This window comes from Homalodisca vitripennis, chromosome 2 (genome assembly GCF_021130785.1).
Source record: "Homalodisca vitripennis isolate AUS2020 chromosome 2, UT_GWSS_2.1, whole genome shotgun sequence".
NCBI lineage: Eukaryota > Metazoa > Arthropoda > Insecta > Hemiptera > Cicadellidae > Homalodisca > Homalodisca vitripennis.
Window position 1 is genome coordinate 52958499 of NC_060208.1, and position 27925 is coordinate 52986423.

Genomic DNA, 27925 nt, shown 5'->3' on the forward strand with positions numbered 1-27925 from the left:
AATTATTTTTGAGTAGAGTATTGAATATACGTAATGCCTGCACATACTGAATACACATATTGAATATACATAATGCCTGCACATACTGAATACACATATTGAATATACATAATGCCTGCACATATTGAATATACATAATGCCTGCACATATTGAATACACATATTGAATATACATAATGCCTGCACATATTGAATACACATATTGAATATACATAATGCCTGCACATATTGAATACATATATTGAATATACATAATGCCTACACATATTGAATACATATATTGAATATACATAATGCCTGCACATACTGAATACATATATTGAATATACATAATGCCTGCACATACTGAATACACATATTGAATTTCACATCCTGCACTGAGCAGAAGGCAAAGTGGTGCTAAAATCAACATTTGCAGTGTTGAATATTCATTAGATTTATGTAATTATAAAGTATTAATACCACACAACTATGATGTTAGTAACTGTCTAAAGGAGGACCAGTTACTGAATACTTTTGTATCTTTACATTACAAAACCGACAACACAAATTTCTCTCTTTCTTGGTGAGCATTAAATCATTAGGTATTTTTGGAAATAATTTATTAAAAAAAAAAATTATTTCTTGTAATTGAAACAAAATGAATGAAATCAAATTAATTTAGTCAATTCAAAATCTGACCAAGGTACTTGCATTAGAGAGCCGAAATCCATAGAAATTTTCAGTAGGAAGTTAAATAAATTAATATTGTACAAATATATTTACGCATGAAGAGCAAAGCCACTATAACAAAAATACTTACAAACTGTCAGAGAAAAGAGGATGAAAAGGTAAAATTAAATTATGGTTTATTTTAAATAAAAATAAATACTGCATAACTATAATATAAATAAACAAAATTTTTATGATTATTAAATTGATCTAATTTTGGATAAAGGAACAACAAAAATAGCCACAAAATAACCGAAGTTCAGTATTTTCTGAGAATTGAGAAATACTGATATGTTTGATACAAAGTAAATGCCAAAAAAAATTGTTTAAACTATTAGAAATGTCATATTATCTACTAAACCAATGTAGAAGAATCCTGGGAAATTCTGCATTATTAAAATGAAGGAAGTTAGATTTGTCATTTATTAAAATTATTAAGATATTGGCAAGAATTTTATGTTTGTAACATACATTAAATTTTATTAGAGTTCAATGGGAGAATTACAAATTCTTATTATTAATGTGACGTTTACATTGTATCATAGGATTACATTTGACAGTCAGATAGGTGCAATGAATGTTGTTATTCTTTCTCATCTTCAGTTATAACTATACCCATTTTCTTGCCAATTGGCCCAGGCATCCGCACATGAACCATATGATGTTGGCAGACGCAAGTAGCAATGATGTATTTGTCAACAAGTGAATGAAGTACAACCTGAAACATTAAAATAATGTTTAGAACAGTTTAGAGTAAGAGTTTTAAACATATAACATATATTTTTTAATCTAATATTCAACATGGATTTATGACATAAATTGAGAAAAGCAGCCTTTATAAAGCCTGCACAAAATAAACTTCTTCAAAGTCAATATCGTCCATTTTGCAAGTTTTCATTTTCGTCTTTTTTTATTATTTTTTTTTTTTTGTGCCAAGGATGTTTGTTAGTGAGAAAAATAACTACGAGTGCAGTGGTGAATGAATGCTTGAAAAGTTTACATTTTCTTCCTTTACCAAAAGTGTATAATTAACATTTTTAGAATTTTGTTTTTTATCAAATTTGCTATAACTTTAGCAATGAGACCATTTATAAGTAAAAATAATGGGCAAGCATATGGATACCTTAATTCTAGAACTAACCATTAGCCTTATCACTCATATCTTGCTGGCATTCTTACTAACACCTCTAGTTTAAAGTTTGATTGACATAACAACAGTTTACCGAGTCTGATGGAAGTTTTAACGGATGGAGAAGAAATTATTCCTAGACATTTTTGAATTAAAATTAATTTGGATCTGAAAGGAAGATGTTTTTAATATTATTAAACAACAATCTAGCAACTAATAAATATTTACCTAATTAACTATTTAGACAGGTTTTACATCATTTGTTACATCAAAAATGACCAGGCTTTATTTTCAGGATGTTTTAAAAAAACTAATGAATATCTTTTCTCCATTATGCAATGATTGATGGATGTTAACATAACGTAAGATTATAAAAGTACTGTAAATAACCTTGTTCTAAGATTGCTAACTTTAGTAATTAACATAATAAAAATATCAAGTAAGTAGTCAACTAATGAACTCACTATAGCATCATGCTTTAATGGAAATTATTCTGTGATGCAAGTCATTAAGTGATTCATAGAATAGGAAAATTGAACTTCATGGTACTCCGTATATATATCCTAATATTATAATCAAAAACCAAAATACAAATAAGATTATATCGATTCGGCACCCCCTTCCCCAAAAGAAAAATGGAGACTCATTCAAAATTTGCAACTACTTACTTGCTGTTTGTTTTCAGTGCAGTTGAGTTTGAATGTTTTAATCATACCTTGATATCGCATTACCAAGACAAACTTGTTAGTGTAGAAGTAAATGTTTAGTTCACATATGTTTATCAGCTAAGATTGTAGCCTGTGTTTTACTTATGGATAAGGATTTTAAAATACATCTTCAAAACACATTACATGAATACCAGAAATTTAGGTTATTTTACACTATTTTACATTTTCATGATTAAATTATAAATATTTAACGTCAATAAGCTCTATAGTTTTTAAAACTATAACTTAATTTCACTTGAATTTTGGTTTTGTAACTAATCTAGAAAAAGAGAAATCATAAGTAACTGAATCTGCTTCAAGTTATTTGAAGAAAAGTTATTACAATAATTTCACAATACAATAACTAAGTTTAACACACAAATTACAAAAAAAGACTTTAAATCAACCATTTTTCAATCATTCAAATGATTCCAATAATTTATCAAAATAATTTCATTGATAAAGTCACTCTTAATAAATAGAACTGCAAGGGCCTTCATTTTGTACTAGCACCAATTCGATCTTAAGAAATGTTTTACACAACCTAGAGAAGAAAAATTTATTTTTCTACTGCAATTTGTGACACTTAAGAATATTCTCAGGGCTACCTCAACATTTGGGAATAGTGACTACTATTTTCAGAATTTTTAAGTGTTTTAGTAACCTGTAAGCTTTAGTTTACACATTTTCTCCTTCTCTTTTAAGTCAATTATTTGCTTTTTCTTATTCATGGAACATTTTGATGTTGTGCAAAAAGGCTTGAAAATACAAACTTTCATCTGGAAATGAAGAGTCTAACTCCCAAAAATACACATTCTGTAAGAAGTTTTTTCTTTTGATTTAGTTCTGTTAGCTTCATTCAGGATACAAAGTTGGGAGGAGTGACCAATGAGTTTGTCAATTGCACTATAATAACAATTGGTCATAAATTATTTACATTTCCATCAAACTCATGTATCCTTGTTCGATCTTATCATAATGTATCTTCCGTTTCTTTTTTTTTTTTTTTTTTTTGCTTAATTTTTTATACTCCTTAGACTTACACATCAATTTTGCTTTACTTTCAAAATTTCAAAAATAGAAAGGAGCTACATCTCAATGATCATAAAAACTATTGCAATATTTCTTCAATCAGAGCTGTATGACCCAATTTAATTTATTCAGAATAAAGATTTAGGTAGTTTGTATATAGCCTTATTTTCGTTGGCACTTGCACTCCACCAAGTCTTACAGACAGTGTTTACTGTCAATAAGTCTTTGTCACACACAGTACAATGAAGAATGTCTAATCTTTTGGTTGAAGTATACAAAATTAAACAATTGTTGTTCTAGCGCAAAATATTCAACAGATCCTACACTAATTTCAGTAACAGCTTCTAGTTGTAAAGAATGCTCTGTGCAATGAAGGTAGAGTGCAAGTGGATTAAGCTCTTTAATTTCGTTTTACAAGTTTTTATAGCATCCTGACAAGCTGTCATAACTTTGTCCACTACAGTCTAGTATTTAAATCTAAAGTTTCAAAAGTAGAGACCTAACCATTTCCATATCTTTTCCTTTGTGGTGACAATTTGGAATGAACGTTAAAAAGCATTCGTTAGGTGCCATGTAATGATTTCATACGTCCACATTTGATACATCAAGGGTTGAGTCAACGACAGGAAAGTGTTTTTCAGACTAAATATCTGCCACCATTATAGTTTTTACATGAAGCGCTAGTTATAAAACGAACCCATCAACTATTATAGATGACATGTATGAAGGCACCCTCTACCTTTGTTCCCAAAATGGGTATATGATCAATCATAAACAAATCAAAACTCAAACAATAAGCGTTATAATAACAATAAAGTATTCATTATAGATTAATTCTAAAATTTCATTTTCCCATGAAAAAAGTCCCAGAGAGGTAGATTTTGAAATATTTACAACTTTAATGGCCATCATAAACATATTTCTCTATTAACGTACCTCCGCTTGATACTGTTTTAAGTTTTAAATCGATTCTTTGAGAATTGTTCCAAATATCTTTTCAGACATTCTCTATATGTACGGCTATTGTCATGATCATTAATAATGTGAGAATTCTTTCAATCATGAAAGCCACTCGCAGCCAAGGCAGTTGTTCCCCCATAAATCTTCAAGAAACACAGCATACATAACCTAGTGATTTTTAGTAAATAAGGTAACTCCTTTTTAAAACCTCTCCATTGACTTTCTGAAAGCTTAAGATTTATTAAAATAACACTTTTGATCAGAATATTTTTCATTCACTTTTAAAAGTCAACAATCATTATTTTAAGTGTTAATGTATTCAATGAAAAGTATTCTCACAGTACGTGATGGAGGTGTTACACCTAGACCCATACTTAGACAGGTTTTTATGGACAATTATACCAGGGCTGCCACATGTCTACAGAGTGACGGGGGCACAGTGGTGAGACATGACGGGGCCCGGCTGAATATTTTTTCCGGGGCCCAAAAAGCTGAGTACGGTTCTGGTTGCACCAAGTAAAGGGCACATGAAACAAATACTTCTATACTCCTACCTCCGGAGTCTCTGTCTGCCTCTGACTACTGAAGTGGGTTGTTCTCTAAGGTAATACTCTCTACATCCTCGGACATATTCGGCCATCACAATTTCCCACGAGATCTCGGTCATGTTGAATGGGAACTCCAACTGGTCCCTGGGCTCCAGGCTCTCCCACAAGAGCTTCTGGTTGTCCTCCTGGAACTGGAAATGCTGGCAGGAGAAGTATCTCACGACATCAGAATATTTATCCAGGCGGTTGTAGATGTGTTGCAACCTAAACACATGATTAAGTTGTTTTTGAAACTGTTTAAGAAAATAATTAGAATATTGAACCACAAAGGCTTCATAATACCAGTAATAATGATTAGACATTATTAATATTTGAACTCTTATGTCAAATATGGGCCCTGGAATGATCAAGAGAAACACAACTAAATTTCAAATATACTATACAAAAGAATTTTGTAATTGCTTTCGAAAGAACAATAATGTTAGGGGAAAGGAGTATAGTATGGACCACTTAAGGATATATACATGTAAACTGTATATTTTTATATCATATGCAGCAAAAAACATACATTATCATTTATCTAGACTGTATTCATTAAGTAAACATCCGTTTAACATGTTTCCATGTATATTAAAAAAGTTGTTTGGTAACTTAGAATGTTGTGGAAATACTGAAAAATGCATATCTGTTGGGTATTATGGGTCACTTAATATACTATAGGAAATAATCAGTATAAAATATTTTTGTGTGATGAAAAACAATTTATTTTAACTACAATAACATATGATAGAGGCAACAGAGGTTTTTTTACGTTGTAGTACTATACTAGTTGTTTAACTTGCAATAATCACAATAGTAGAACAAAGGATCATCAATTTCGGCACACAGTTCATAAGCCCAGCTTTCACGAGTCTTGCACTGGATCCAGTTTTCTTCATAACTAGCTCCACAAACAATGCAGTCCACGGTTGAAGATGTACAGGGTTTAGCATTGTCGTAATCAACAAATTTTGTTGTTTTCTCCTTTTTTTTGGATTGTGGCAACATTTTTGCAGTTCTCTGTTTCGCAAATCGGATTTGTTTTCTTGCTTGTCTTGCCTCTTCTTTTTTCGTTACAGGACTATCTCTTGATTGTTTGAAATCACTTTAATTTTTCTTTGCAAGGTACTTCTAGGCACGTTGTAACGTTTTGATGCAGCCCTTTCAGAAATTTGAATTTCCAAAACAACAGCTACTGCAAGTTTCATAGCATCTTCCGACCTCTCCCTTCGGCCCTCGCCTTCCGGTTTCTTTTCAAACTTTGGCATGACTACGGTCCTGTAACGCAAAGAAAGAAATATTACTAAAAAAAACGGCTATTTAAAGTGTCCCATACAACCCGATTATGGAGTGGCCCATAAATACCCGACTGACATTGAGACAAAAAACATGGCGGCAACCAGGCCAGGTTAATGGAATCGAAATGAAACTTTCAGTAATGTATAATTATAAGGTAGACGTGATAACAATACTAATTTAATAGCTTTATCCTTACCTATAATAATATAGAAATCTGTTAAAAGTTACTCGAAGCACCAGTTTCCAGGTTCACAAACAAACAAAACTCTCTCATACTCAACGTAACGTAGTGACGACGACCAACTACCTGCACATGGTGAGGTGACACTAGCGCTGCTTGCTAAACACAGTTCAGTGCTGCTACCTGACGGCAACATTATAAAACAACTGGTGGCCCATACTTCCCGCCGGCCCATACTATCCGCTTTCCCCCTATATTTGATGATAGTTTAGTGCATGTGTCATGTCTTCTGATCATGATATTTCATACAAGATTCTTTTGATACTGTAAGCAAGAACATAGCTTGCGTGGGTGTCCAAGGGGTCTGGACCTCCCAAATTAAAAAATGTTTTCAATTACTTTTTAAGTAAACGATTATTATTATTTAAATTATTCAGTATTACTGACATGTACTGCTGAAAGATCAATTTCAACAAAGAAACGGTTCAGAAACTTTTTAAGGAACATTGGAAATTGCTTACAATAAGACACTGGGCAATTTTAGTTCATGCAGGATGGGGTAAATACCCCTCCGCCGCTGTGATGCCTCCCTCTCCCACCACTGCTCGGCACTCGCCCGCTTGCTCTATTCCCTGACCTGGCCACTGCCACTTAGCAGCTAACTTTACACCTAAACTCTTCACCTGGATACGCCTATGGCTACATTAGTCTGTTCAATTAATATTTTATGCTTGTATATGCCTAAACACAAAAATACAATATAATTATAAAATAGGTAAGTAGGTGCGGTGTAAACATAATGGCCCGAGCGACACATGACGCACACAGCTGATAAAACAGACGAGGATATGCTTGTTCCAATCCCCACCACTGGAGGGGGCCCTCCCTGAGCGTGGCTGCTCAGATATTTGCTTCTGAGCAGGTTTCTTTGCGAAAAGGTTTATATGAGTATTAATATAGGTAACTACATCAGATACAAAATATGTAAATTTAAAAATTGGTATATATAGTTTAGTACAAATTATTATGTTATACAGTATATTTTAAATTATACCCCAACTCCACCAACTTACCTAGTAGAATGACCGCACTGCTTGCTCAAGAAGTCAATGACCTTGGCAGGCAGATGGTGTAGCAACATGTTCTGTACTGAGGCTACACACACTGACTGAGGCTGGCACAGGAAAGGGTACCACATCAGGTTGGTTGAGGGGTACATCCTGACATATTTCACAAGCTTCTCAGTAAAGTCACACCATGTCATAGTGTTGTTCTTCGTGGGTACAAAGTTTACCACAGGGATTTCCTCATCTTGTGGAGTCTGCCTATAATACAATATTTTGAGGAAAGATGGTACAATAAAGTGATTTGGCTAATTTGAAACAATTCTATACAGCCTGTTGGAGGTGTTGAAATGGAGGACTTCCTAATTTCTATCAAAAATATCTTGTGTTTGATTTTGTTTCAGACAAATATCACTAGTTACACAAAACATAGTACAGTTTCTGATAATACACAAAAGTAACAGTAAACAGTTGATTACATTAAGGGTTTTTGTTTGTTTCATAAAAATAATGAGCACAGCTCACCTATAAAAAATTGTTGTAAGGCATGATTATATTGTTTCACTAGTACTAAGACAAGTTTGTAGCAATGTTTTGGGAGATTTTAGGCTCAATATTAAAATTAATTTTTACCAGTAACTGATTATTATCTTTTTGCCACACACTGCTTATAATAAATAATAAACACAAACTAAGAAAGAAAGTAAACATTGCATTACAGTACTTGATTATTTGTTATAAATGGAAAATTAACTTGATATATATATAGACTAATAGATTTTAATTATTTAACTAACGATATGCAGATTATTTCCACACTTATTTACATACTTCACCTACATTTGATGATGATTTCCTGAGCAAGTTCTAACCAATTCACACTAATTCAAAGAACTGAAGTAATGAACCGTTGAAAATCATAAAAACCTTAAGCTTTGACAATGACAATTGACAATGAACATCCACAGACCACAGCACTCAATAAATTAGCTATAAATTTGTAAAATAGATTTATTAATTAATTAAAAACAAACTCTTCAATAATAATAACAATTCATTTGTTTGGGGCCTTTTGTTTTCAATGAAAACATCATCAGCCCCACATAACTGAAAGTAAATTAATTAATAAAATCCAATAAAAAAGAAGCCTCTACAATGTATAGCATTGATTGTTTCCCCTCACAATCCATATTAAAAAGGACTCAAATTGCAGTTTGTCATACCACTGTTGAGTAGCAACACTGAATGCGAGGGCAAGGATGGCATTGGCAGTGTAGTCTACAGGTACAAGGTTTGCCACTGCATATTGGTTGCTCAGGAAACTTCGCAAAAGTCCTGTTGAGAAACTGGCAACCACATAGTTAGCTCCCTGAACGTTGTCTAACCATCCTGGAAAGGGTTCAGACAGGGCTGCCACTACTAAAAAAATGTCCAAAATTAATAAAATAAAATTTTTGTACTCTTGATAACTCTATAAACTTAAACGTTAGCATTCATAACTACAATCTATAGGGGCTCGTAATAAAAAAATACAAGATATGAGTTTGGATGAAATAGATACAATACTTGCTTGTGTTTAAACCTGTACATTTGTACTAATTAGAGTGTTGAAGTGATGTAGGTAAAATGATAACTTAAAATGTATGATTTATAAACTGCTCAATTGTTTATCTACTCAAAGCCTTTACTAAAATATTAGTTATTAGTAAATAGTTTGAATGATCTTTAGTCTATGATAGAGTAATTGGCATTAATTTGTATTCTGGGTTTTAAAGCTAGTTGATCTAACATATTTATGGACTCATACAAACTGTAATATAAGCTGGTATGTAATATCAAGGTGAACTATACTATATCATACAAAACAGTCTATATAATATATAATAATTTGATACAGATTATTTGTCATAGAATTCAATGATTCAAAGTATGAATATACCACACCACTTGTCATGTAACAAAATTGATTGATTTTGCATGAAGAATTTCAAATCTATAGCTCTTCCATTTTTGAGATGTCTTGTGGATAGATAGACATACAGACATATATAAAAGAAATTTTTACATCTCCTCAGTAGACAAAAGAGGAACTGTAACAGACTAATAAATGACGGGCTTCAAAAACACTCAACCAAACCCCATTGACTTGCACAATCATAAAACTCATCTTGTCTATATATAAATGAAGTGTTATGCATATAGTTTAAAGTCAAGAGATGAAACCTACTCCAGGCATCTTATAGATAGTTAGGACATGTGTTACTATGTCATATGTTTGTACTTGGTTTGTTTAAAAACTTGTTTATTCAGTAATTCTCTTGCTGCCATCATGGTTACCTATATGACAAATGTAAAAATATTTGCTAAAATTTAACATGTAAAAATTTCAAGTTTATAGGTCATTTAGCTATCAAGATATCAAGTGGACAGACAGACATAATTGAGATTGTTCTAATCCCTCAAGTCCAAACTTATTTGTCAGTCATAATACTTTCTCTTATGCAAGCCACAGGGAGAGAAAAATTTCCTTACCTATAGAGGGTCTCAGAATTGCAACCGGTAGAGTGGTCCTAAACCTTTTGATGACCACTTCAGCAGCATTCTTGGTGTAAATATAGGTGTTTGGCTTGGATCCTAACAAACTGTACAATATCAAGCATGTCAATAAGACGGGTAACACTATAAAGAATTTTGATTGACCTCTCTGTAAGAAATGAACATATTCAACAAACCTTGGTGTGATGTCATCCAGTAATCTCTTGTCCAAAAGTTCCGACAAGACAATGAGTATATCAGGACAGATAGAAGATGGACAGATTTCCTCCGGTATAATGGAAGAGTCACAGTTAGAGAATGCTGTGGATACATAGACCAGTGCCTGCAAGAAAAAATATTTAATTTTACTTTTGAACTGTATGTGAACTTTGGAAGCTTACAATGTCCAGTACATTATGTAAACATTTATTTTAATTAATTACAAAAAACTGCTATTTAGAGTTGAATATTCTTTACTTTATTTAAGTATGATTCCAACATAAAATGGTACATAATTGTGTACAAATAGTTTAGGACATATAATACGTGTTAATATTGAACATTCATTAAAAACTGTAATTAATTGAATATCTTATTCCACAAATTCAAAACAGCCATATGATCCAAGATAATCAAAGAGTTTGCAAAAGTGATCCAATACCCTGATGTCTCCTGACAGTTTTTTTCGTCAATAGACTATTAAAAGTGGTGCTCTATGGATTCAATGATCTTCGAAATAAAATAAAAACCCATCTCAGTTGTAGCAAACCTACTTTTAGCAGCAAAATTTTATGAAAAGGGCATTGAAATTCCAGAGGTAAGTGAAAAATATTTCTAAATATTCACGACCATCAAAAAGAAAAGTAATCATTAGCATACCATGAATTTTAAATTCATTAAGTAACAGTCTAAAATTATTTTGTTACTCACACTTGGTTTCTTCTTTAAAACCTATTTGAGGTTGGTTAAATAACCACCTATTTATAGACCTTTCTACCTGCCATCTTCCTACTTAAATTATTATTTGTTTGATTTCTTAACATTACAAAAAAGTACTGGGATAGCAAAAAATAAAATTCCCATTTTATTTAATGTATTTATTTTGGAATCCCTTGACTCAACATAGAGTTTTTAGAAACGTATCCATCCCTAAGAAAAATTCTAATTGTGAATGTATCACCAATTTCTTGGCTATACTGAGCCTTATTTGTGATTAAATTGATTGTGTATAACAGTTAGAAATACTCTTTATCAAAACAATATATTATTTCAGATTTTATATTTTTATTGCCATTTTTGTTCAAAACATTTTTTAAAAAGCTCTAATAATTTTGATTAATTATTAAATATTTATGTTCCATTATATATTACTTTTAAAAAAATCATGAATTGCATTTAAAGTTTAAAGCAATGATGGTTGAAAGTTATCAATTTAAAATGTTAATTTTGTTTGAAATTCAATTGAGACCATGATAGAAATGGTTTAATTTATATCAAATTTAGCACATACGAGTATCCTGATAAATAAACAACACCAATAAGACCTTCTGTTTTTACTTTTAATTCCAATACATCTGAAATAAAACCCCTATTTATAATATTTCAATTTTTATTATTCAGTACTGCCACATACCCATGGCTTCACCTGCGATTTCTGTGCAACATTCCGTGTATTTGATTGAATCACTCCCACAATTTCAGTAACACTTGAACTATTTTTGACCAATGTAGAAGAGAAACTCCAAACTTGAAGTTGAACTGTGCTCTCTTATTTCATCAAATTGTAGTTGTGGAGTGAATGGTTTGTTGAATAATGCTAATACCAAGTCCCTCCGTTTTTGTTATTTCAGCTACTTCCCATGTTTCCTTCCATCCCAGAATATGTAAGGAACCAAACTCAACACCTTACATGTACACATTCACAATTTTATTCATTAATTAAAATCCAGAAAAAATGTATTAGTTTGCCTTGTTGTCACATGTAAAACTCTCTTGTTGCCAAGAGTGTCTATGTAAAATTTCAGTACAATCAAATGAATAGTTTGTGTGTGAAAGCAAAGCAAACAAAGGAAGACACTTTCTCATTTATAGAGGAAAGTGCCCAAATTCGGACCCCCATTTTGTTTTTATATTATAAAATATATAAATTATTGAAAAAACCTGTTTTAAAACTATGTAATATTTACTTTACTATGTCGTGTACTATTTGTAATTTATTTATGCCAAAAATATATATAAGTTACAGGAGTAAATACAAAAAAAATTTGTAAAACCTTACACTTCAGTGAATTTCAAAAAGGTTGCCTAAACTGGACCCCTGGGTAAAATGACAAAAAAACTTAATTTACTGAACTAGGAAAGGGAATAAAAACTGAAAATCAATTGCAAAACGGTTTTTGACAGAAAAGTTTTTTTATTTTGAACATTTTTTTTAACGTAGAAAATTGAAAATGTGAAAATTCAAGGTTGGGAAAATGTACATTGGGTTCAGTGAATAGGTTGTAGATTATTAAAGGCAAAAATCACAGATATAAATGTCCTTATCAGCTCCTGCGCAATCTACATGGGCCCACATAGAACACATGATACACATTACCCAGAGTTCTCCTTTATTGTCCTCTGAAAACTTTCTGTCGCAAAACATACAAGCCCGCGTCGTCTTCTTTGGCTGGAATTACACCAGGAGGTACCTCGAGTTCTGAATTTCCGGATGAGACACTCTCATCTGCTTCACTGCCGGATACTTTTTCATCCCGTTCATCAAAAGAAAGACGTTTCTTAACCAGTTGTTTTCCTTTCTTCCGGTTCCCCCGACATCCTCCAGTAATACGGTTCTTTGCCTTTTGCTGTGCTTCCTTCTCTTCTTTAGCTTTTTTGGCCTCCTCTAATTGAGTTTTATAAGGAGTAGAAGTAATGACTGTAGACTTGCAGGCTTTTCGTCCTCTATTTGACGTTCTTTTCTTGACTTGTGGAAGTGGGGTTATGTCAAATGGGCTGATCTGACAAGATGTGGCAGGGCTCATCTCGAGTTCTTCATCCGGGCAAAGGAAGATAACCAAACTACTGAACTTGTTGATGCTGATGGCCTATTTAAATCGATCTCTTGAAAACCACCTTGTTCATTCGAAGTACTTTGGTTCTGATTTATTGGTGGGCTTAGGTTTGTGCCTTTAGGTTTATTTTTCTTCAATACAGCTTCATAAAAAGAGGAATCTCTTTGTTTGTTAGCTTCTTCTATGTATTCAGCGTCCGAGAATATTGTTTTTGTTCAATGGCCATATCCCAGTTACTTTAAAACCATTGATCGCTACTTCAGCTCTCTGACATTTGATGTAAGCTTTACCAAAAATAACTCCATCACATCAAACGCGGTGACAGGGACGTTGGTTAATTCTGAGCCACTGTCTTATTTCATCACTGTAATGGATTTTCAGAGGACCCATGAAGGTCTTGTCCAACGGCTGGAGTTTATGAGAAGCAGTGGGGAGGCAGAGAAAGAATGGTCACATGATTTTCTTTTGCCAGGTCAATTAAATCTATGTTTTGGGTGTGGCTAAAGTGCCCATCCAGCAACAAGAGCACAGGTTTTTCTTTGGTGGGATTGGAGAACTTAATGAAATGTCGAAACCACTCTGTGAAAGGAATTTGTCTGAATCCATCCTGAAGGATGTGTGGAAAAGATAGTTCCAGCTGGAGCTCCTTTTGTAAGTTGTTCACTCATGTTTTTTCTAGGGAAAACTACCAACTGGGGCACAAAAGAACCACTAGCACTCATGCAAGCTACAACAGTGATTAGGGCTCCACGCTCTCCTGAAGTCAAGGAAGCAACCTGTTTTTTTCCCCCTTAGACCTACAACCTTTGCTACTTTTGATTGAACAACGGTTATTCCCGCTCTCGTCAACATTATAAATTCTATCAGGAGTAAATTTTTCCTTCTCATAAACTTCATCCAAAAGGCCAAAAAACATCTCAACATTTTCCTTGCTAAACCCCAAGAGCCCTGCTATAAGAAGTCCCAGTTGGCTTTCTTTCTGATAACTTAGACTTGTGCCTTTGTAAGAAAAGACGTACCCATTTTTTCCCTGCAATTTCATTTTTGAAAGGGTGTGCGATTTGATTTCTTTCTGCCAATTGGACAGCGATTCTTCGGAGATCAGCACGAGTAAGACCAAAAAATGATGCCTCCATCGCAAGACAGTAAGTAACTAGCTCCTCTTCAATATCTTTACTCAAAACAGTTGGCCTACCCCTCTTTACTTTTACTGCCTCTTCAGATGTGCCGTACTTAACATTAGATAATCTTATAAGAGTAGTTTTGGGGGGGCACATTGAAGTGTTTACTAGCCTTTTTCCATCCCATATTTTTTTTACGAACTGCGTCTATTGCTTTTATCATGTCAGATTCATTCCATTTTCGCTGGGCTATTTTCCCCATTCTTCTTTTTATCTGAAAACAATACAATAAGGAATATAATCTGGAAAAAATAACTAGGCCTATTTTTAAATAAAATATCACACGTTATGCAGGGGGTCCAGTTTAGGCAACTGTTGGGGGTCCGTTTTAGGCACCTCATTTCTGAATTTTTAAAACGCCATATTTAATTAAAAAAATATCCCATGTAAATAATTACATGGTTACGTGATTCCTTCAACATTACCATTTAAGAATATATAAGGGTTGTAAGGCTTACCTGTCACTTATCGCGTCCAACTAAAAAAAACTGAGCACTCACAAAAACTTTTAGTATTGCAAAAACACGTAATGGCCGACTGTCAAGAAAGCAACTGGAGCAGGTGACGCTAGCGCTCTTCTACTTTGTGGTGGAACCTTGCACTAGTATTTAAACTGTTTGTTGCTAGGTTTCAGCACTCATCAGAGACAATAACCATGGGGGGTCCACATTAAGGCAGGGTCCGTATTTGGGTACTTTCCTCTAATATTACTTGTGGCTTCGCATTCAATTTTGTAGATTTTGCACCCGTATGAGCATTTCTGGTTCATGTGAATTATATTTCCGACACCAATATTGAGTTTGCCTTCTTGCCAATGAAGAAAATATATTAAAAAGTGTATACTTGTGGCCACTGAAATTTGCTCCGGTCTTATTTTTTGTTTGTTTCAAAGTCGATTTTGCTTTTTCCCGATCAAAGAAATATACATACATACAAGGCTCTGAGAAGCCTACTTCTGTCAAAAAACAACTAAGATAGGTTTCATAACAGTCTTTAAATGTATGGTAAAAGTTAGACTACTTAGTCTTTTATATCTGCACTGCTAGCAGTTACTAGCTGATTTGTTAGGAATTTAGTAGGCATTGCACATGTATGACTACTACTAAGTCGAGTGAATTATATTTCTGACACCAATTTTGAGTTTGCCTTATTGCCACGATCAAGAAAAAAGTCAAGAAGAATATTTATGACCCCTGGAATTTACTTTATTCTTAGTATTTTTTGTTCCATACTTTATTTTACCTTGTTTACCAATCAAGAAAATGTATATATCACAGATCAGAGAAGCCTATTTCTCAGGCATTTGACAGGCTCTTTCAATTGATATTTCATAACTTTAGAAACTAAGTTAGGAAGTTTTGCTACCTACTTTAAAGACCAGTGGGGTGTGGGCCAGAGGGATTTTTGAAACAAGAATAGGCCTATATTAATACCAGGGACTGTAAGAACGTGTATGTACAATTTCAGTACAATCGGTTAAATACTTTATGCTTGAAAACAAAGAAAATAAACAAAGGCATTGTTTCATTTATAATATTATTAGGATTAGTATTTAATTTGATTATATTTGAATACATTATAATTGTTTCAAGCTAGACCTTTCAGAACCTCTGAAAACACAGAAGTATCAAATTCAATATCTAGTATGTAAAAGTTTGAGCCATATTCTTTCATTATTTTTTACACTTGAATTTGATATTAACTTGTTATACCTTGAGTTTGACCATGTTTAGTGCTAGCAGACAGAGCTTAAATAACTGCATTTCTCTACAATAGCCAGGACTTTAAAGTGTTGTTTTTAATTAATCATAATTTTATTTACTGTCTTGTCGATATTAACTTAGTACTGATTGTCGACATTGTAATGCAACAACACTGTTAACGATTACATTACAGATGTGTTTGTTGAACCTGATATTTAAATTTGATGTTAATTTTTCTCACCTTGAGTTTGACCATGTTCTGTGCCAGTAGACAGAGCTGTTTGGTCCCATACACATTGGTAATGATCGCATCACTAAGGTGTTCATTGAACCTGACGCTCGCCGCCGAATGGAGGACAACATCTACACTTTGAGAGAGCAAAGTTATATGGCTCTCACTAAGGCCTAACATAGGCTCGTGTAATTCTCCATGTACCACTGACAGTTTCTCTGCAAATCTTGGGTTCTCCCTCTTCAACCTTGAGAATATCTGGAATAGTCATGTAATGTCACAACAATTGTTACGGATTGTCTAATGTATAATTGTTTCAGTGAGTTAGGTTAAAGTTAGATGAGGAGAATTTTTGTATTTAAGAAATTAGAAAAATTAGAAAAATTATGGATTTTAGTTTTAGATTAACTGAATTATTGGGAAGTATAGTGAAGAGACATAATGAGTACTAAGATGCAAATAGGTGAGATATAATACATATTCTGTACCATAATTTGTAATTCATCTGAATTGTGAATAGAGCACAAATAAACGTATTGGGAAATAAGGGCACTCATGCTAGGTCAGATTTCTGAGAAGTAGCATTGTATCATCTAAGAAAAGCATTCTAATGAATAAAAACAAAAAGGAAAGTCTAGCAAAAACCTGTATAGAGCCAGAACTGCTTTAGGTACTATACCATGAGATATCAAAGGAAATTAGGAGGTTAACTTACTGGTAAGAAAGGGTTCTCTATTGACAAACTCTCATATCCATTTGATGAGTAAAGGTATTTTAGTTTCAAAAATAGAAGTGTGAAGAGGTAAGGAAAAGTAAAAAAATCACTTTGTCAGGACACCTGCAGACTGTAAAAGTCAAAGCTTTTCATAGACTCTTTTGAAGAAAACAATCAAAATGGATGCTATTGAATAAAGCTCAGTATTTTAGAGTTATTTTATTTTATAAAAAAGGTTTTATTCTTTGTTTAAATGGGAATATGTTGTAGTTTACTACATTATTTTTTATTGAAGGAATAGTCACTTCCAGTCATAAACTGTACTAATCTCAAGGACTGTAATTTAGAAGTGAAAGTGGGTTTCCCCAGTGGATAGTGCAATTATTTTTAACTTGATTGACCTGCTCAAGCCTTGCGCAATTCACTGCTTTATAGGCTCATCAGCATATTTTACCTGTAATCAGTTATCAAAAGTTCTCTACACTTCTGATAGCTGTGTGATTTTGTTTACAGTGTTATTTAATGTTTTTGTTACATAATTGGCTATTATAATAGCAATTATTTTTTTAATTTGTTAGATTGGGATTTTTGAAGTCTTTTATACTGACTTTAGTTATAGCATTTTATAAAATTGTTGCAGCTCCAAACATTCATGACAAATCTACAAATAATTATGTACACTTGGCCAATTTTATGTTTTTATCAATACCAAAATATAAATACATAAATTAATTATAATTTATTTCTCTTTTGTTAAAATATGGACGTCTAAACAGTTGCACAAAAAATGCCTGAGTTGAATGTCTCATTACACTTTGACTTTAACAAACTTGAATCAGAAAATTGGTTTAAACACACTCAAAATGTTTACCTAGTGGACTGATATTCACTTTATTAATAACAAACAATATAAACGGTTCATGTGTGAATTAAAATTTTGGGATATAACCACAAGATATATCACGAGTTCATGTATTGTCATTTCAAGATATTGAAATTAAATACAAAACCAAAGTTATAAAAACTCAATCTTCTTATTAAGATATTTTAGTTATAGGAAACAGCTTATCTAAAAGTTCAATAAATTAAGGAATAACTCTTCAATTAGCTAAAGTCAAACTCAAACTTTCACTAACTAAATTTAGAATTATCAATTCTGTTAGAGAGAAAAGAGTAAACTAAAAGTTAAAATATATTTAAACTATTTATGAGTAAATGTGATAGTAGATACTTAAACCTAGTAAAACTCAGTTCTAAAACAAAGTATGACTGTAATAAATAAAATTATAAATACAATATAAAACTTGAATTATTACTGAGAGGCTAGATTACAAGGCATCAATAACGCCAAATTTCAAATCTAACTGTGGAATATGCAAATAAGTATTGGCTAATGAAACCTAGCATAGCACACATAAAAAATGTCTGTTGAAACCATAAATAGATACATACATGCATGGGAGTGTGCAGCCCCATTTTGAAATTATTTTGTCCCAGAAAAAGCTCTTGGAAAATTTTATACAGATTCAGAAACATTCTGTGGATAGTTATAATATTTTAGTATTAAAACAACTTACTGGATCTTCTAGAAGAACTTTGAGTCTGTCCTCAGAACTCTGACTATTCTTCTCCCTCACAAGCAAATATAACTGAGCAATATTAGGACAGCTGCGTAGAAGTTTTTCTATCAATACTTTTCCTAGGAATCCCGTTCCGCCTGTCAATAAAACTACCTTTCCCTCGTAAAACTGTTGAATTTTGGTTTTTTGAGACTTATTCTTCAGATCCATACTTCTTCTTATACGGAACTAGTTATATTGTAGAAAGGAAGTGATTGTTTTGAACTTGTGTTTGTTGTTGCATCGGTTTAGTTATCAAAGTGTTGATCTCCTTCATAAACAACAGAATCCAAAAGAAAACTGAAAAGAAAAAGAAAAAAGTTTTAAATTAATGTGTGGTTTTTTATATTGGAAATATAATAGAGTATTTGATACAACTTAAGTTTGAAACAAGAAAAACACAAACTGATTGAAAATGTAACTCACAAAAGAAAATACATTCAAAAGCAATTAATATATAATGTCCACAGTTGAACATAGTGTATGTCTGGAGTCTATTTTAGGACCATTGCTGTTTCTTATTTACATTAATGACTTATCTTACATTGTTAAATATGCAGGTGTATTACTATATTCATGCTAGTTATTAAGTGTTAATGATAAAAAACTAAATAAAATGGAAAGACTGAGGGATAAGAAAACTGAAGCTGTACCAATGTGGTCAAAGAAATAACCTAAGATCTTCATTTTCCTTTCAAGGACAAACATATTGATCTGAAATAAACATTTGTTTGTATTAAAATGGGACCCACTTAAATTGACCCATGTTGATCACATTTCAAGTAAAATAAAAAGGACTTCAAAGCTAATTTTATGTTGAGGATATTATGTAAAAGGGTAAATATTGAATTGTTGAAAATTATGCATTACATGTATACACAGCGTTTTAATTGTCTGCCTATAAAATTCAACATTTCTCTTTAAACAAATTTAAAAACACAGTATAAAATAAAATACATCAGCACAGTCAAAATTTAATTGAAAGGTTTTATTACATTAATTTTGCAAATTAACACTGTGCAAGCATTTTATTTTGTATCTGTACTTAATTGTTATTAATGTTGCTAGATTTTACTTTTTTAAACTTAACATTTTACTGTTAGATGGTATTGTTTTCCATTGTTAAAGACATCAAGAAAGTAGCCAGGAAAAAATTTGGGGGGTCTAGACAACATATTTTCCTGTAGTGGACAGAGAGTAAGGCCCAATTTTATTCCTTAAAAAGTTCTTGACCCGTTTCTTTGTTGAGAACGATCTTTCAGCAGTACATGTCAGTAATATTGAATTATTTTAATAATAATCATTTACTAAAAATAAATTGAAAAATTGAAAATTTGGTGGAGGTCCAAACCCCTTGGACCCCTTACTGGCTACGTCCTTGAAAAGCATTAACACCTGAGGTTATTTTATAGACCATGATACGGTTTCAGTTTTATTATATTGGTGTTTTAATTTAATTTAGATTCTTTATCATAAAAACTAAAAGCTGAATAATGAGCAAAACTAGAGAAATATATATCATTCTTGTTAGATTTCTTGGGTGAATTTTAAAATATTTGTTGTGTCCTTATGTTATTTTAATCCTTTAGATAACTTGTATTTTCAGTTATATGACAAACTCACTGTATATCGTAAAATATAGAGTTAAATAAAGCTATTTACACCAATTGCTACTTAAGCTGGACTTTTCTGAGAAGCTGAAATGTATGTCATAAAATATTAAATTAATATCTTGATATTTTTAGTATTAGGATCTATAGTGACATTTTCTCCTACATGTTCTGTATTTTAAGCTGCAAATATAGTAGAGAATTTATAGCATGACCGGTGACTTCAAGATTCGCCGTAGGCAAAGACGGGACTAAAGTGGTGGGGGTTGGAGCGGCTCAGTCTGTTGCCGTATTTAGCCTTGTGAACTTCGGTCACTAGTCTTCTATACGTGCCGCGCAAAAAACATTCGCTTGTGCCAATTCACGAGTTGTAATACAATTTGTGAATTAATTGTGTTGTGCTCATTACGTTTTAAGTAAAGAGTTTGTGATGGATCGTAATGTAAAAAGTAAAATTGGAGGTAGAAAGGTTATACACGGCCAAGCAAGAGAAGTGATTGCAAATATTTACCATTTTATGAAATGGGAAGCAGAAACCGACACACTTATAAATTTGAAGAAAGTTCAACAGCGTGTCGTAGAGGCAACTGGAATTTCAGAAAGCACGCTGAGACGAATTTTGAAGGAGGAAAAAATAAGTCCAATTGGCAATTTTTTTAGTACGCCCAACAAAGTAAGAAAATGCAAACATACTAAAAGTGATCTGGACAATTTTGATTTGGGTGTAGTTCGAAGAACAATAAATAATTTTCATCGACAACGGGGTTTTGTTATGTTAACTATTGCGTGTGGATCGTTGGCGTTATTGTTATTTTAAGTATACATCATTAAATTAACTTGATACAAGTTGGTAGATAAAACTGAGTTTTTTCTTATTCTACTGTGTATATTGACAAATTAGTTTAACCAGTTTTATATTAATTTTTAATTTAGCAGCTAGGCTATGTCAGTTGAAAATTTTGTAGTGTATAATTGTATCTACTATCGTAAATCCTGAAGCTTACACTAATAGTATATGATAAATTGAACTTTAATGGTTAACAAAGCGTAACAATTACAATTCTGAACTGTTGTCGTCGTTGGAGATCAAGAATAATATAAACTCCTACCCCTTCCCAATTTATGAGAACCCTTTCTTACCACCAGGTATCTCTACTGCGAACTCATTAAGAAGGGTGAGCTATGAACACAATTTCGGCAGAACATAGTCATTGTTAAGATCACGTACATCCACCATCCGGTCCCAATATTTCCAAGATTTCCTGAATTGAATTCCCCATCATAAAATTCCGTCGCCGTAACTACAAAAGAGTCTAGAAATGTTCAAATATTCTCAAGGTCTCCCTCCTATACTAAATTGCTCATCATAAAAGACCACCGTCTAGAAATGTTGGCAAACACTACAATATTCGGCTCCCGCCACCACTATGAGCCGGGAGCCGAAAATTCTCAGTAGGGGTAGTAGCACCGTATTCACTCCCCTACTCTAGACTGTGCCCCCACGCGCTCATCTCCTCCACTCCTCACGCGCATCCCACCGGTCATGCTATAAATTCCCTACTATAGATTGATTGACAAACTATTAGCATTTGCTATATCATTCTGTTGTATTTTTATATTGTAATCAATTATCTTTTGATGGCTTATTTCTATTAATGTAGATGTACAAATTCAATGTTATGTAAGTATTGTCCTACTTGGTATGTTTGGGCTTTGCACAAACTGTATTTTCTTATCCATTGATTTCTTTTTCTTGTATATAAAATGGGGTTTTCAAAATCTATCTGTTACTATTCTCATAAACTTTTTATAAAATCGTCTGTGTTTTAATTATTAAAGTTTGAAAATTTTGCTTTGTCATCATTTTGAAACCTGACATATTTTTTTGAAAACTTTAATCAAAACAAGTTCTTATTAGATCAAACATTTTGTAAAGTAAGAACTTTTTCCATTTATTCAATTTAAAAATATATTTTCCCCCTAAAAAATGCAAATGTACAGCATACTTAGCAAAATATGGCTATACTTTATATGACATTCCTTATTTATTTTAACCTGCAAAATCAAATGGTCAGGTTTGATAGGGTAATTGTTGGACACTCTGTATATATCAAAACGTACTGATAGGTTATCAGAGCTCACAGTAGAGAATGGTGATTAAGACTCTCATTCACTAAAATTCTTTCTAGCCCAGGAATAAAATACACTTTAGGACTGCTTGCTGCATCATTTGAGCACACCTACTAGTATGATCAGAGGACTTCTATTTGGATTTGTTCCTTACAACTGGACGAACCCATGCTACATTAGGTGTCCTCTGCTTTCTTTACATATGATACCAAAGCAGCCACAGATCGACATAGTCCTTTTCAGGTTCAACTTATTTTCACAGAAAAGAGGTCGACACATACAGAATACTCCTAGAGACTTATCCTGTATCTGTAGAGACCCCTGGAGCTTTGTCTCTATATTGCTATGCTATATTCTTCATGCTATATTAGCTTCAGTCATGCAATATGGCATTGAAATTTGGGAAATTTCTAGTAGGCTGGAAGAAAATTTCAAAATCCAAAGGAAATATTTAAGGATTATGACATTTTTCAAAAGGTGAACTAAATGCTGAGGAATATTTAAATCTGTTCACATGTCCATTTGTTTAGTGCTGAGATATTTATTGTTTGTAAAGCAAAATTCAAGCTCTTTTTTACAAATCATTATAACCATAACTACAATACAAGGAATAAAGATATTTTGCACTTTCCAATTCATAAAATTTGTTTGTTTCAGCTTTCATCACTGTATCTTAAAAGAAAATTATACAATAAGTTGCCTACTGGATTTAAACAAATCCAAAAATACATTGAATTTAAAATAAGAGTTTCATATATGTTAAAAGAAAGAATTATTCTATTGAAGAATCTATGTGACATAATAATTTCATAACATTATGAGTTTAATAACATAAATTTATACATTTTATTTTTATGACGGTTTTATAATTTAATAACATTATGCATATTTAATTCATACATTTGACTTTGACGATGTTTCGTAACTGATATTAATATTACGTTATATTGTATATCTTGACAATTCCAAAGAATGTATATTATTTAAATTGTGACAGTAAAGAATTTGGATTTGAATACTGCTTTAGTATATTCTTAGTTGCCCATCTTAAGTCAGTCTTCCTTCTCTGAGAAGCATGAGCAATTAAAATGCTCTCCTCAAAACAGGCTGCATGCTCCTCAATAGAGAAATTTGCTGCATGCTAGTTAAAGTTACATGAATTTCCTCTAAGATTGCAGTACAGCATTTGTAGCAAAAGGATAACTTAGGGCGGATCCAGTTGTTACATTTGAATGTAAGTATTGTGAATATATTGAAAATTATTAAGGTAGATAAGAGTAGAACTACAAGGCTTTCGTGATATGTGATATTGTCATTTTCATTCAATATTTCCTATTCAGTTGATTGGATGGCTGAATTACTTTCTGAATTACATTGTACGAGTTTATTGGCTGATGAAATCTGGTTAAGAAGGTTTAGGAATTTTATACTTACAAACACTATGGAGTTTTGTGAGTGTGAATAATGTTTTTCTAATTACTTGCAATAAAAGGTTTAAAACCTCTCAATGGTTGTTCTTCAAATAGTTCTTGAAAAGAATCAAAGTCTAATTTAAAAAAAAAAAACGTGTACTATCACAGTTTTGACGGTAAGTGTGTGGTGATACTCACAATATTAGATACTACCACTTTGATTTGTTAGACACAGATAAGCACATTATATTCCGTGTATTCTTGTAAATATTTATGAGCTGCAAGGCAAAGTAGTTATTATTTTGATAATTTTTTAAATGGTGTGTTTATAACAATGGTAAGGATTTTTTTGGCCATGACCTTACATGGCTAATTCCGGTTAAACCAGTTTGCGTTATCTTTCAATGCATCATTGTTTATGCAATGACAGAATGAGTAATTGTTCTAGATTATACCTTCTCTCAGCACTGGGTTACAATAGAACAATTTCTTCATAAATCTCTCAGCACTCTACAATTGTTGGATAGCAATACTGATCACGAATCAGGAAAGTCAGAAAGGTCAAGTATAAATAAACTATAGTAAGACTAGAATTTCTATGATTTGAATTTCTGCTGTTCTATAATTTCTGTTGTGCAATAATAGAAATCACAATATTGAAATATGGACTAATTTTCTAGTCTGATGTTAAAATAGGAGCATTGAGATTAATGGTTTCACTATTCAAGAAATTGACTTCAACTCTTTTTCCAAATATTGGTTTCTTAAATTTAAAATATTGAAAAAATACTCAAGGGAAGTTAAGTATGAACAAAAGTTGGATTTTATACAACTTTCTTAAAAAAAGTATTATAAATATAAAAATTCCACTGAATTGACTATACGAGGTCCAATCAAAAAGTATCCGACCTCGTCGTGTATCGCGGCTTCTGCTGCCAATAATGAGATAAGATTTGTTGCGACAATAGTTCCTACTATGATAAGGAAAGGTACAGAGTCTTATCTTGATCCCCCGACTGGTTCGCCGGAGACGGGTCAGTGTGTACTGATAAGTCAAGTGCGCATTTCGGTTTTCTCTAACTGTGAAGATGACGGAAAAAGTGGAACAACGTTATTGCATTAAATTTTGCGTGAAACTCGGAGAAAAACAAAGTGAGACCATTCGGAAAATTCAGCTAGCATTCGAAAATGAGGCAATGATTGTTACGCAGATTAAAGAGTGGTATAACCGTTTCAAAAGTGGTCAAACCTCGGCAGAAAGTGACGCGCATTCGGGCCGACCAAAAACAAGTCGAACTCCGGAAATCATTGAGAAAGCAAAAGTTTTGATCTGTGAAAATCGTCGAATGACTGTGGAGGAAGTAAGTACTGAGTTAGATGTCAGTTTGGGATCAGATGAAGCAATTTTAATGGATGACTTGGGATTGCGCCGGGTAGCCGCAAAATTTGTGCCAAAATTGCTGACAGACGAGCAGAAGCAACGGCGATTGGATGTTGCCGAGGACATGCTGCAATATTGTGAGGATGATGCGGACTTTTTGACATCGATAATAACTGGAGACGAAAGTTGGGTCCATGGATATGACCCTGAGACCAAAATTTCAGTCATCACAATGGCAGTCTCCCCAGGATCCTCGGCCAAAAAAAGCAAGGCAAGTTCGAAGCAATGTCAAAGTGATGCTTACTGTTTTTTTCGACCACCGTGGAGTTGTGCACCATGAATATGCCCCTGAGGGTCAAACTGTGAATGCACAGTACTATTTAAGTGTCCAACGTCGTCTCCGAGATGCGATTCGCCGCAAAAGACCTGACTTGTGGGCGTCTCAAAATTGGCGGCTACACCACGACAATGCGCCAGCTCATTCTTCCCAGCTCATTCAAACCTTTTTGGCGAAACACGGCACTCCGCAAGTTCCTCAGCCTCCGTACTCTCCAGATATGGCTCCATGCGATTTTTGGCTCTTCCCCCACCTCAAAAAACCATTGAAAGGCACCAGATTTGAAAGTCGAGAAGCAATTATGAAAAAAAACGACGGCTGATCTCATGGCGATGCCGAAAAGTGATTTTCAAGACTGCTTCCAGAAGTGGAAACGTCGCTGGAATCGTTGTGTTGCTTCTCAGGGTGCTTATTTTGAAGAAAATTAACGCCAGCTTTTTTCAGGTAACTTCAGTTTTACGTTGCACCAAAAGGTAGGATACTTTTTGATTGGACCTCGTACTCTGAATCATCTTTGAGTTTTGGATACCAAAATGCTATTCCTCTCTAAAATGTTCCTTTAGAAGAAACAATGTTTTTCTATTTTACATGGATTAAGTTAAAGTCTAACATTCACTTAAACAAAAATGTTTGTAAGTTCCACTAAATAAAATAGAAAAATATAAAGAATAATTTTACTTTTATGAGAAATATAACTATTAAAATCTGTTTATAAACCTTTACTGTATAAAAAGTATAGCTAAAAAATACAATATAATACTTTTTTGTGTATTGTTTAAAAAATATGCTACACAATATACAGGTCCAATACACAATGACATTGTACAAAGTTGAATATTCATTTTTTAAACACTTGATTCAATTTCAACCATTCCACCTGAATTAAAGATTTTTGAAAGCAAGGACGTAGCCAGCAAGGGGGTCCAAGAGGGGGGTTGGGGGGACCGATCCAATTTTTAATTTAAACTATTTTTTATCAAACAATTTAAATAATTCAGTATTACTGTCATGTACTGCTGAAAGATCTTTCTGAACATTGAAACGGGTCAAGAAATGTTTAAGGAACAAAATAGGGATTTACAGTTGACTGCACTTACCTTACTTTCTATCCACTACAGAAAAATATCAATCATCTTAGCCCCTTCCCCCTAAACTTTTTCCTTGCTACGTTCTTGTCTGACAGTGTAGTCAAGGAACTGGAGAGATTCATTGAGATACTAAAACTTTACTTATAACATGTATGAAATACATTAAACACAAAATTGTAGCTTAATTCTGTTTAACCCTTCTCTATGTTTTTACTGCTTACAAACATTTCAAAAAGTAAAATAACTCTGCTGGAATAATTAATTATTCTAACTGGCGAAATATATAATAGAAAACCCTACCATCACACACTCTAACATTTTCTTAAGGTGAATATTTATAAATTAACAACACTTGTTAATAAGTTATAAGTGAACACTTGAAATAAAATATTGTGAAAAGTAATCACTTCTGAAATAGATTTTGGGGAAATCTGCCAATAGGCAGATTGTAACATCCATACAAAAACAATTTTGGAACTGTTTGACAAGATAAGATGCCATATATTTTTTTCAACACGACATCTTACACTTACATATACCATAGATATGTTCATCATCCAAATGGTAACTGTTTTCATCTATACAAAAGTTTTATCTTGATTATTTTACAATATAAAACTAAAATGTAATGCACTGAATAATTTCAAACCTCTTTTATATCACATATTTTTCAAAATCTATTATTACTAGGAGGCACCAATCTAATTTTCAGAAAGGAATTGTTACATCACAAAGAAAATTAAAAACTTGGTTTTTTTAATTCTTGGATAACTTATAACAAACTATGTACCAAAGGTTTTTTAATATCTTATAAAAGATTTCCAGAAAGATTTGGTATAAAGTTTAAAAATTAGACGATAATATTGAATAAATACAAGTGAACAAGCTTATGAAAATAATTTCTAATTTTAACCAAACTAAGTCCACATTTTTACAAAATCATTGATATGCTTACAGTTATTAAATCTTTAAGAATTTACCTTACCATTATTGTAGCAAAATGATAATCAGGTCATGAAAACAATATAAAGTGAAGGTGAAATCTACCTTTATTCTTACTGAGCAGAAATGGATATTTTAAACCAAATTCAAAAAAGGAGAAGTTTTTTTATCAAAACAATGTTTTGAATTATGATAAAAGTGGTTTATTTACATTTTTTAAACTCTACTCCACAACAGACTCACCAATCTACAGTATCACTCATGCCATCAGGTAACTGACTGGTTTAACGTAATTTTTGTACAGAAACAAACTCAAT

At 32.6% G+C, this 27925-nt stretch overlaps 1 protein-coding gene across 3 annotated transcripts; it reads right to left on the reverse strand.

The window, feature by feature from the left end:
• Positions 1-1151: 1151 nt before the first annotated feature.
• LOC124353939 (putative fatty acyl-CoA reductase CG5065) lies at positions 1152-27925 on the reverse strand. 3 transcript variants are annotated; one of them, XM_046804006.1, is made up of 9 exons: positions 27714-27872; positions 18667-19008; positions 16384-16632; positions 10403-10548; positions 10203-10312; positions 8894-9089; positions 7680-7931; positions 5094-5351; positions 1152-1429 (listed from the first exon to the last, which is right to left on the reverse strand). In XM_046804006.1, the coding sequence occupies exons 2-9, from the start codon at positions 18877-18879 to the stop codon at positions 1321-1323; spliced, it is 1533 nt and encodes a 510-aa protein (XP_046659962.1). In that variant the 5' UTR covers positions 18880-19008; positions 27714-27872; the 3' UTR covers positions 1152-1320. The 3 variants fall into 3 exon arrangements, with proteins under 3 accessions (XP_046659962.1, XP_046659961.1, XP_046659960.1); XM_046804005.1 differs by having other exon boundaries at positions 10203-10548; positions 27852-27925; XM_046804004.1 differs by having other exon boundaries at positions 10203-10548.

Coding starts and splice junctions, on each gene's coding strand:
- LOC124353939 (XM_046804005.1), bottom strand. CDS start 18,879: ATGGATCTGAAGAATAAGTCTCAAAAAACCAAAATTCAACAGTTTTAC. Junction 16,633..18,666: donor AAGTTCTTCTAGAAGATCCA/GTAAGTTGTTTT, acceptor TGACTATTCCAG/ATATTCTCAAGGTTGAAGAG. Junction 7,932..8,893: donor AGTGTTGCTACTCAACAGTG/GTATGACAAACT, acceptor ATTGTATTATAG/GCAGACTCCACAAGATGAGG.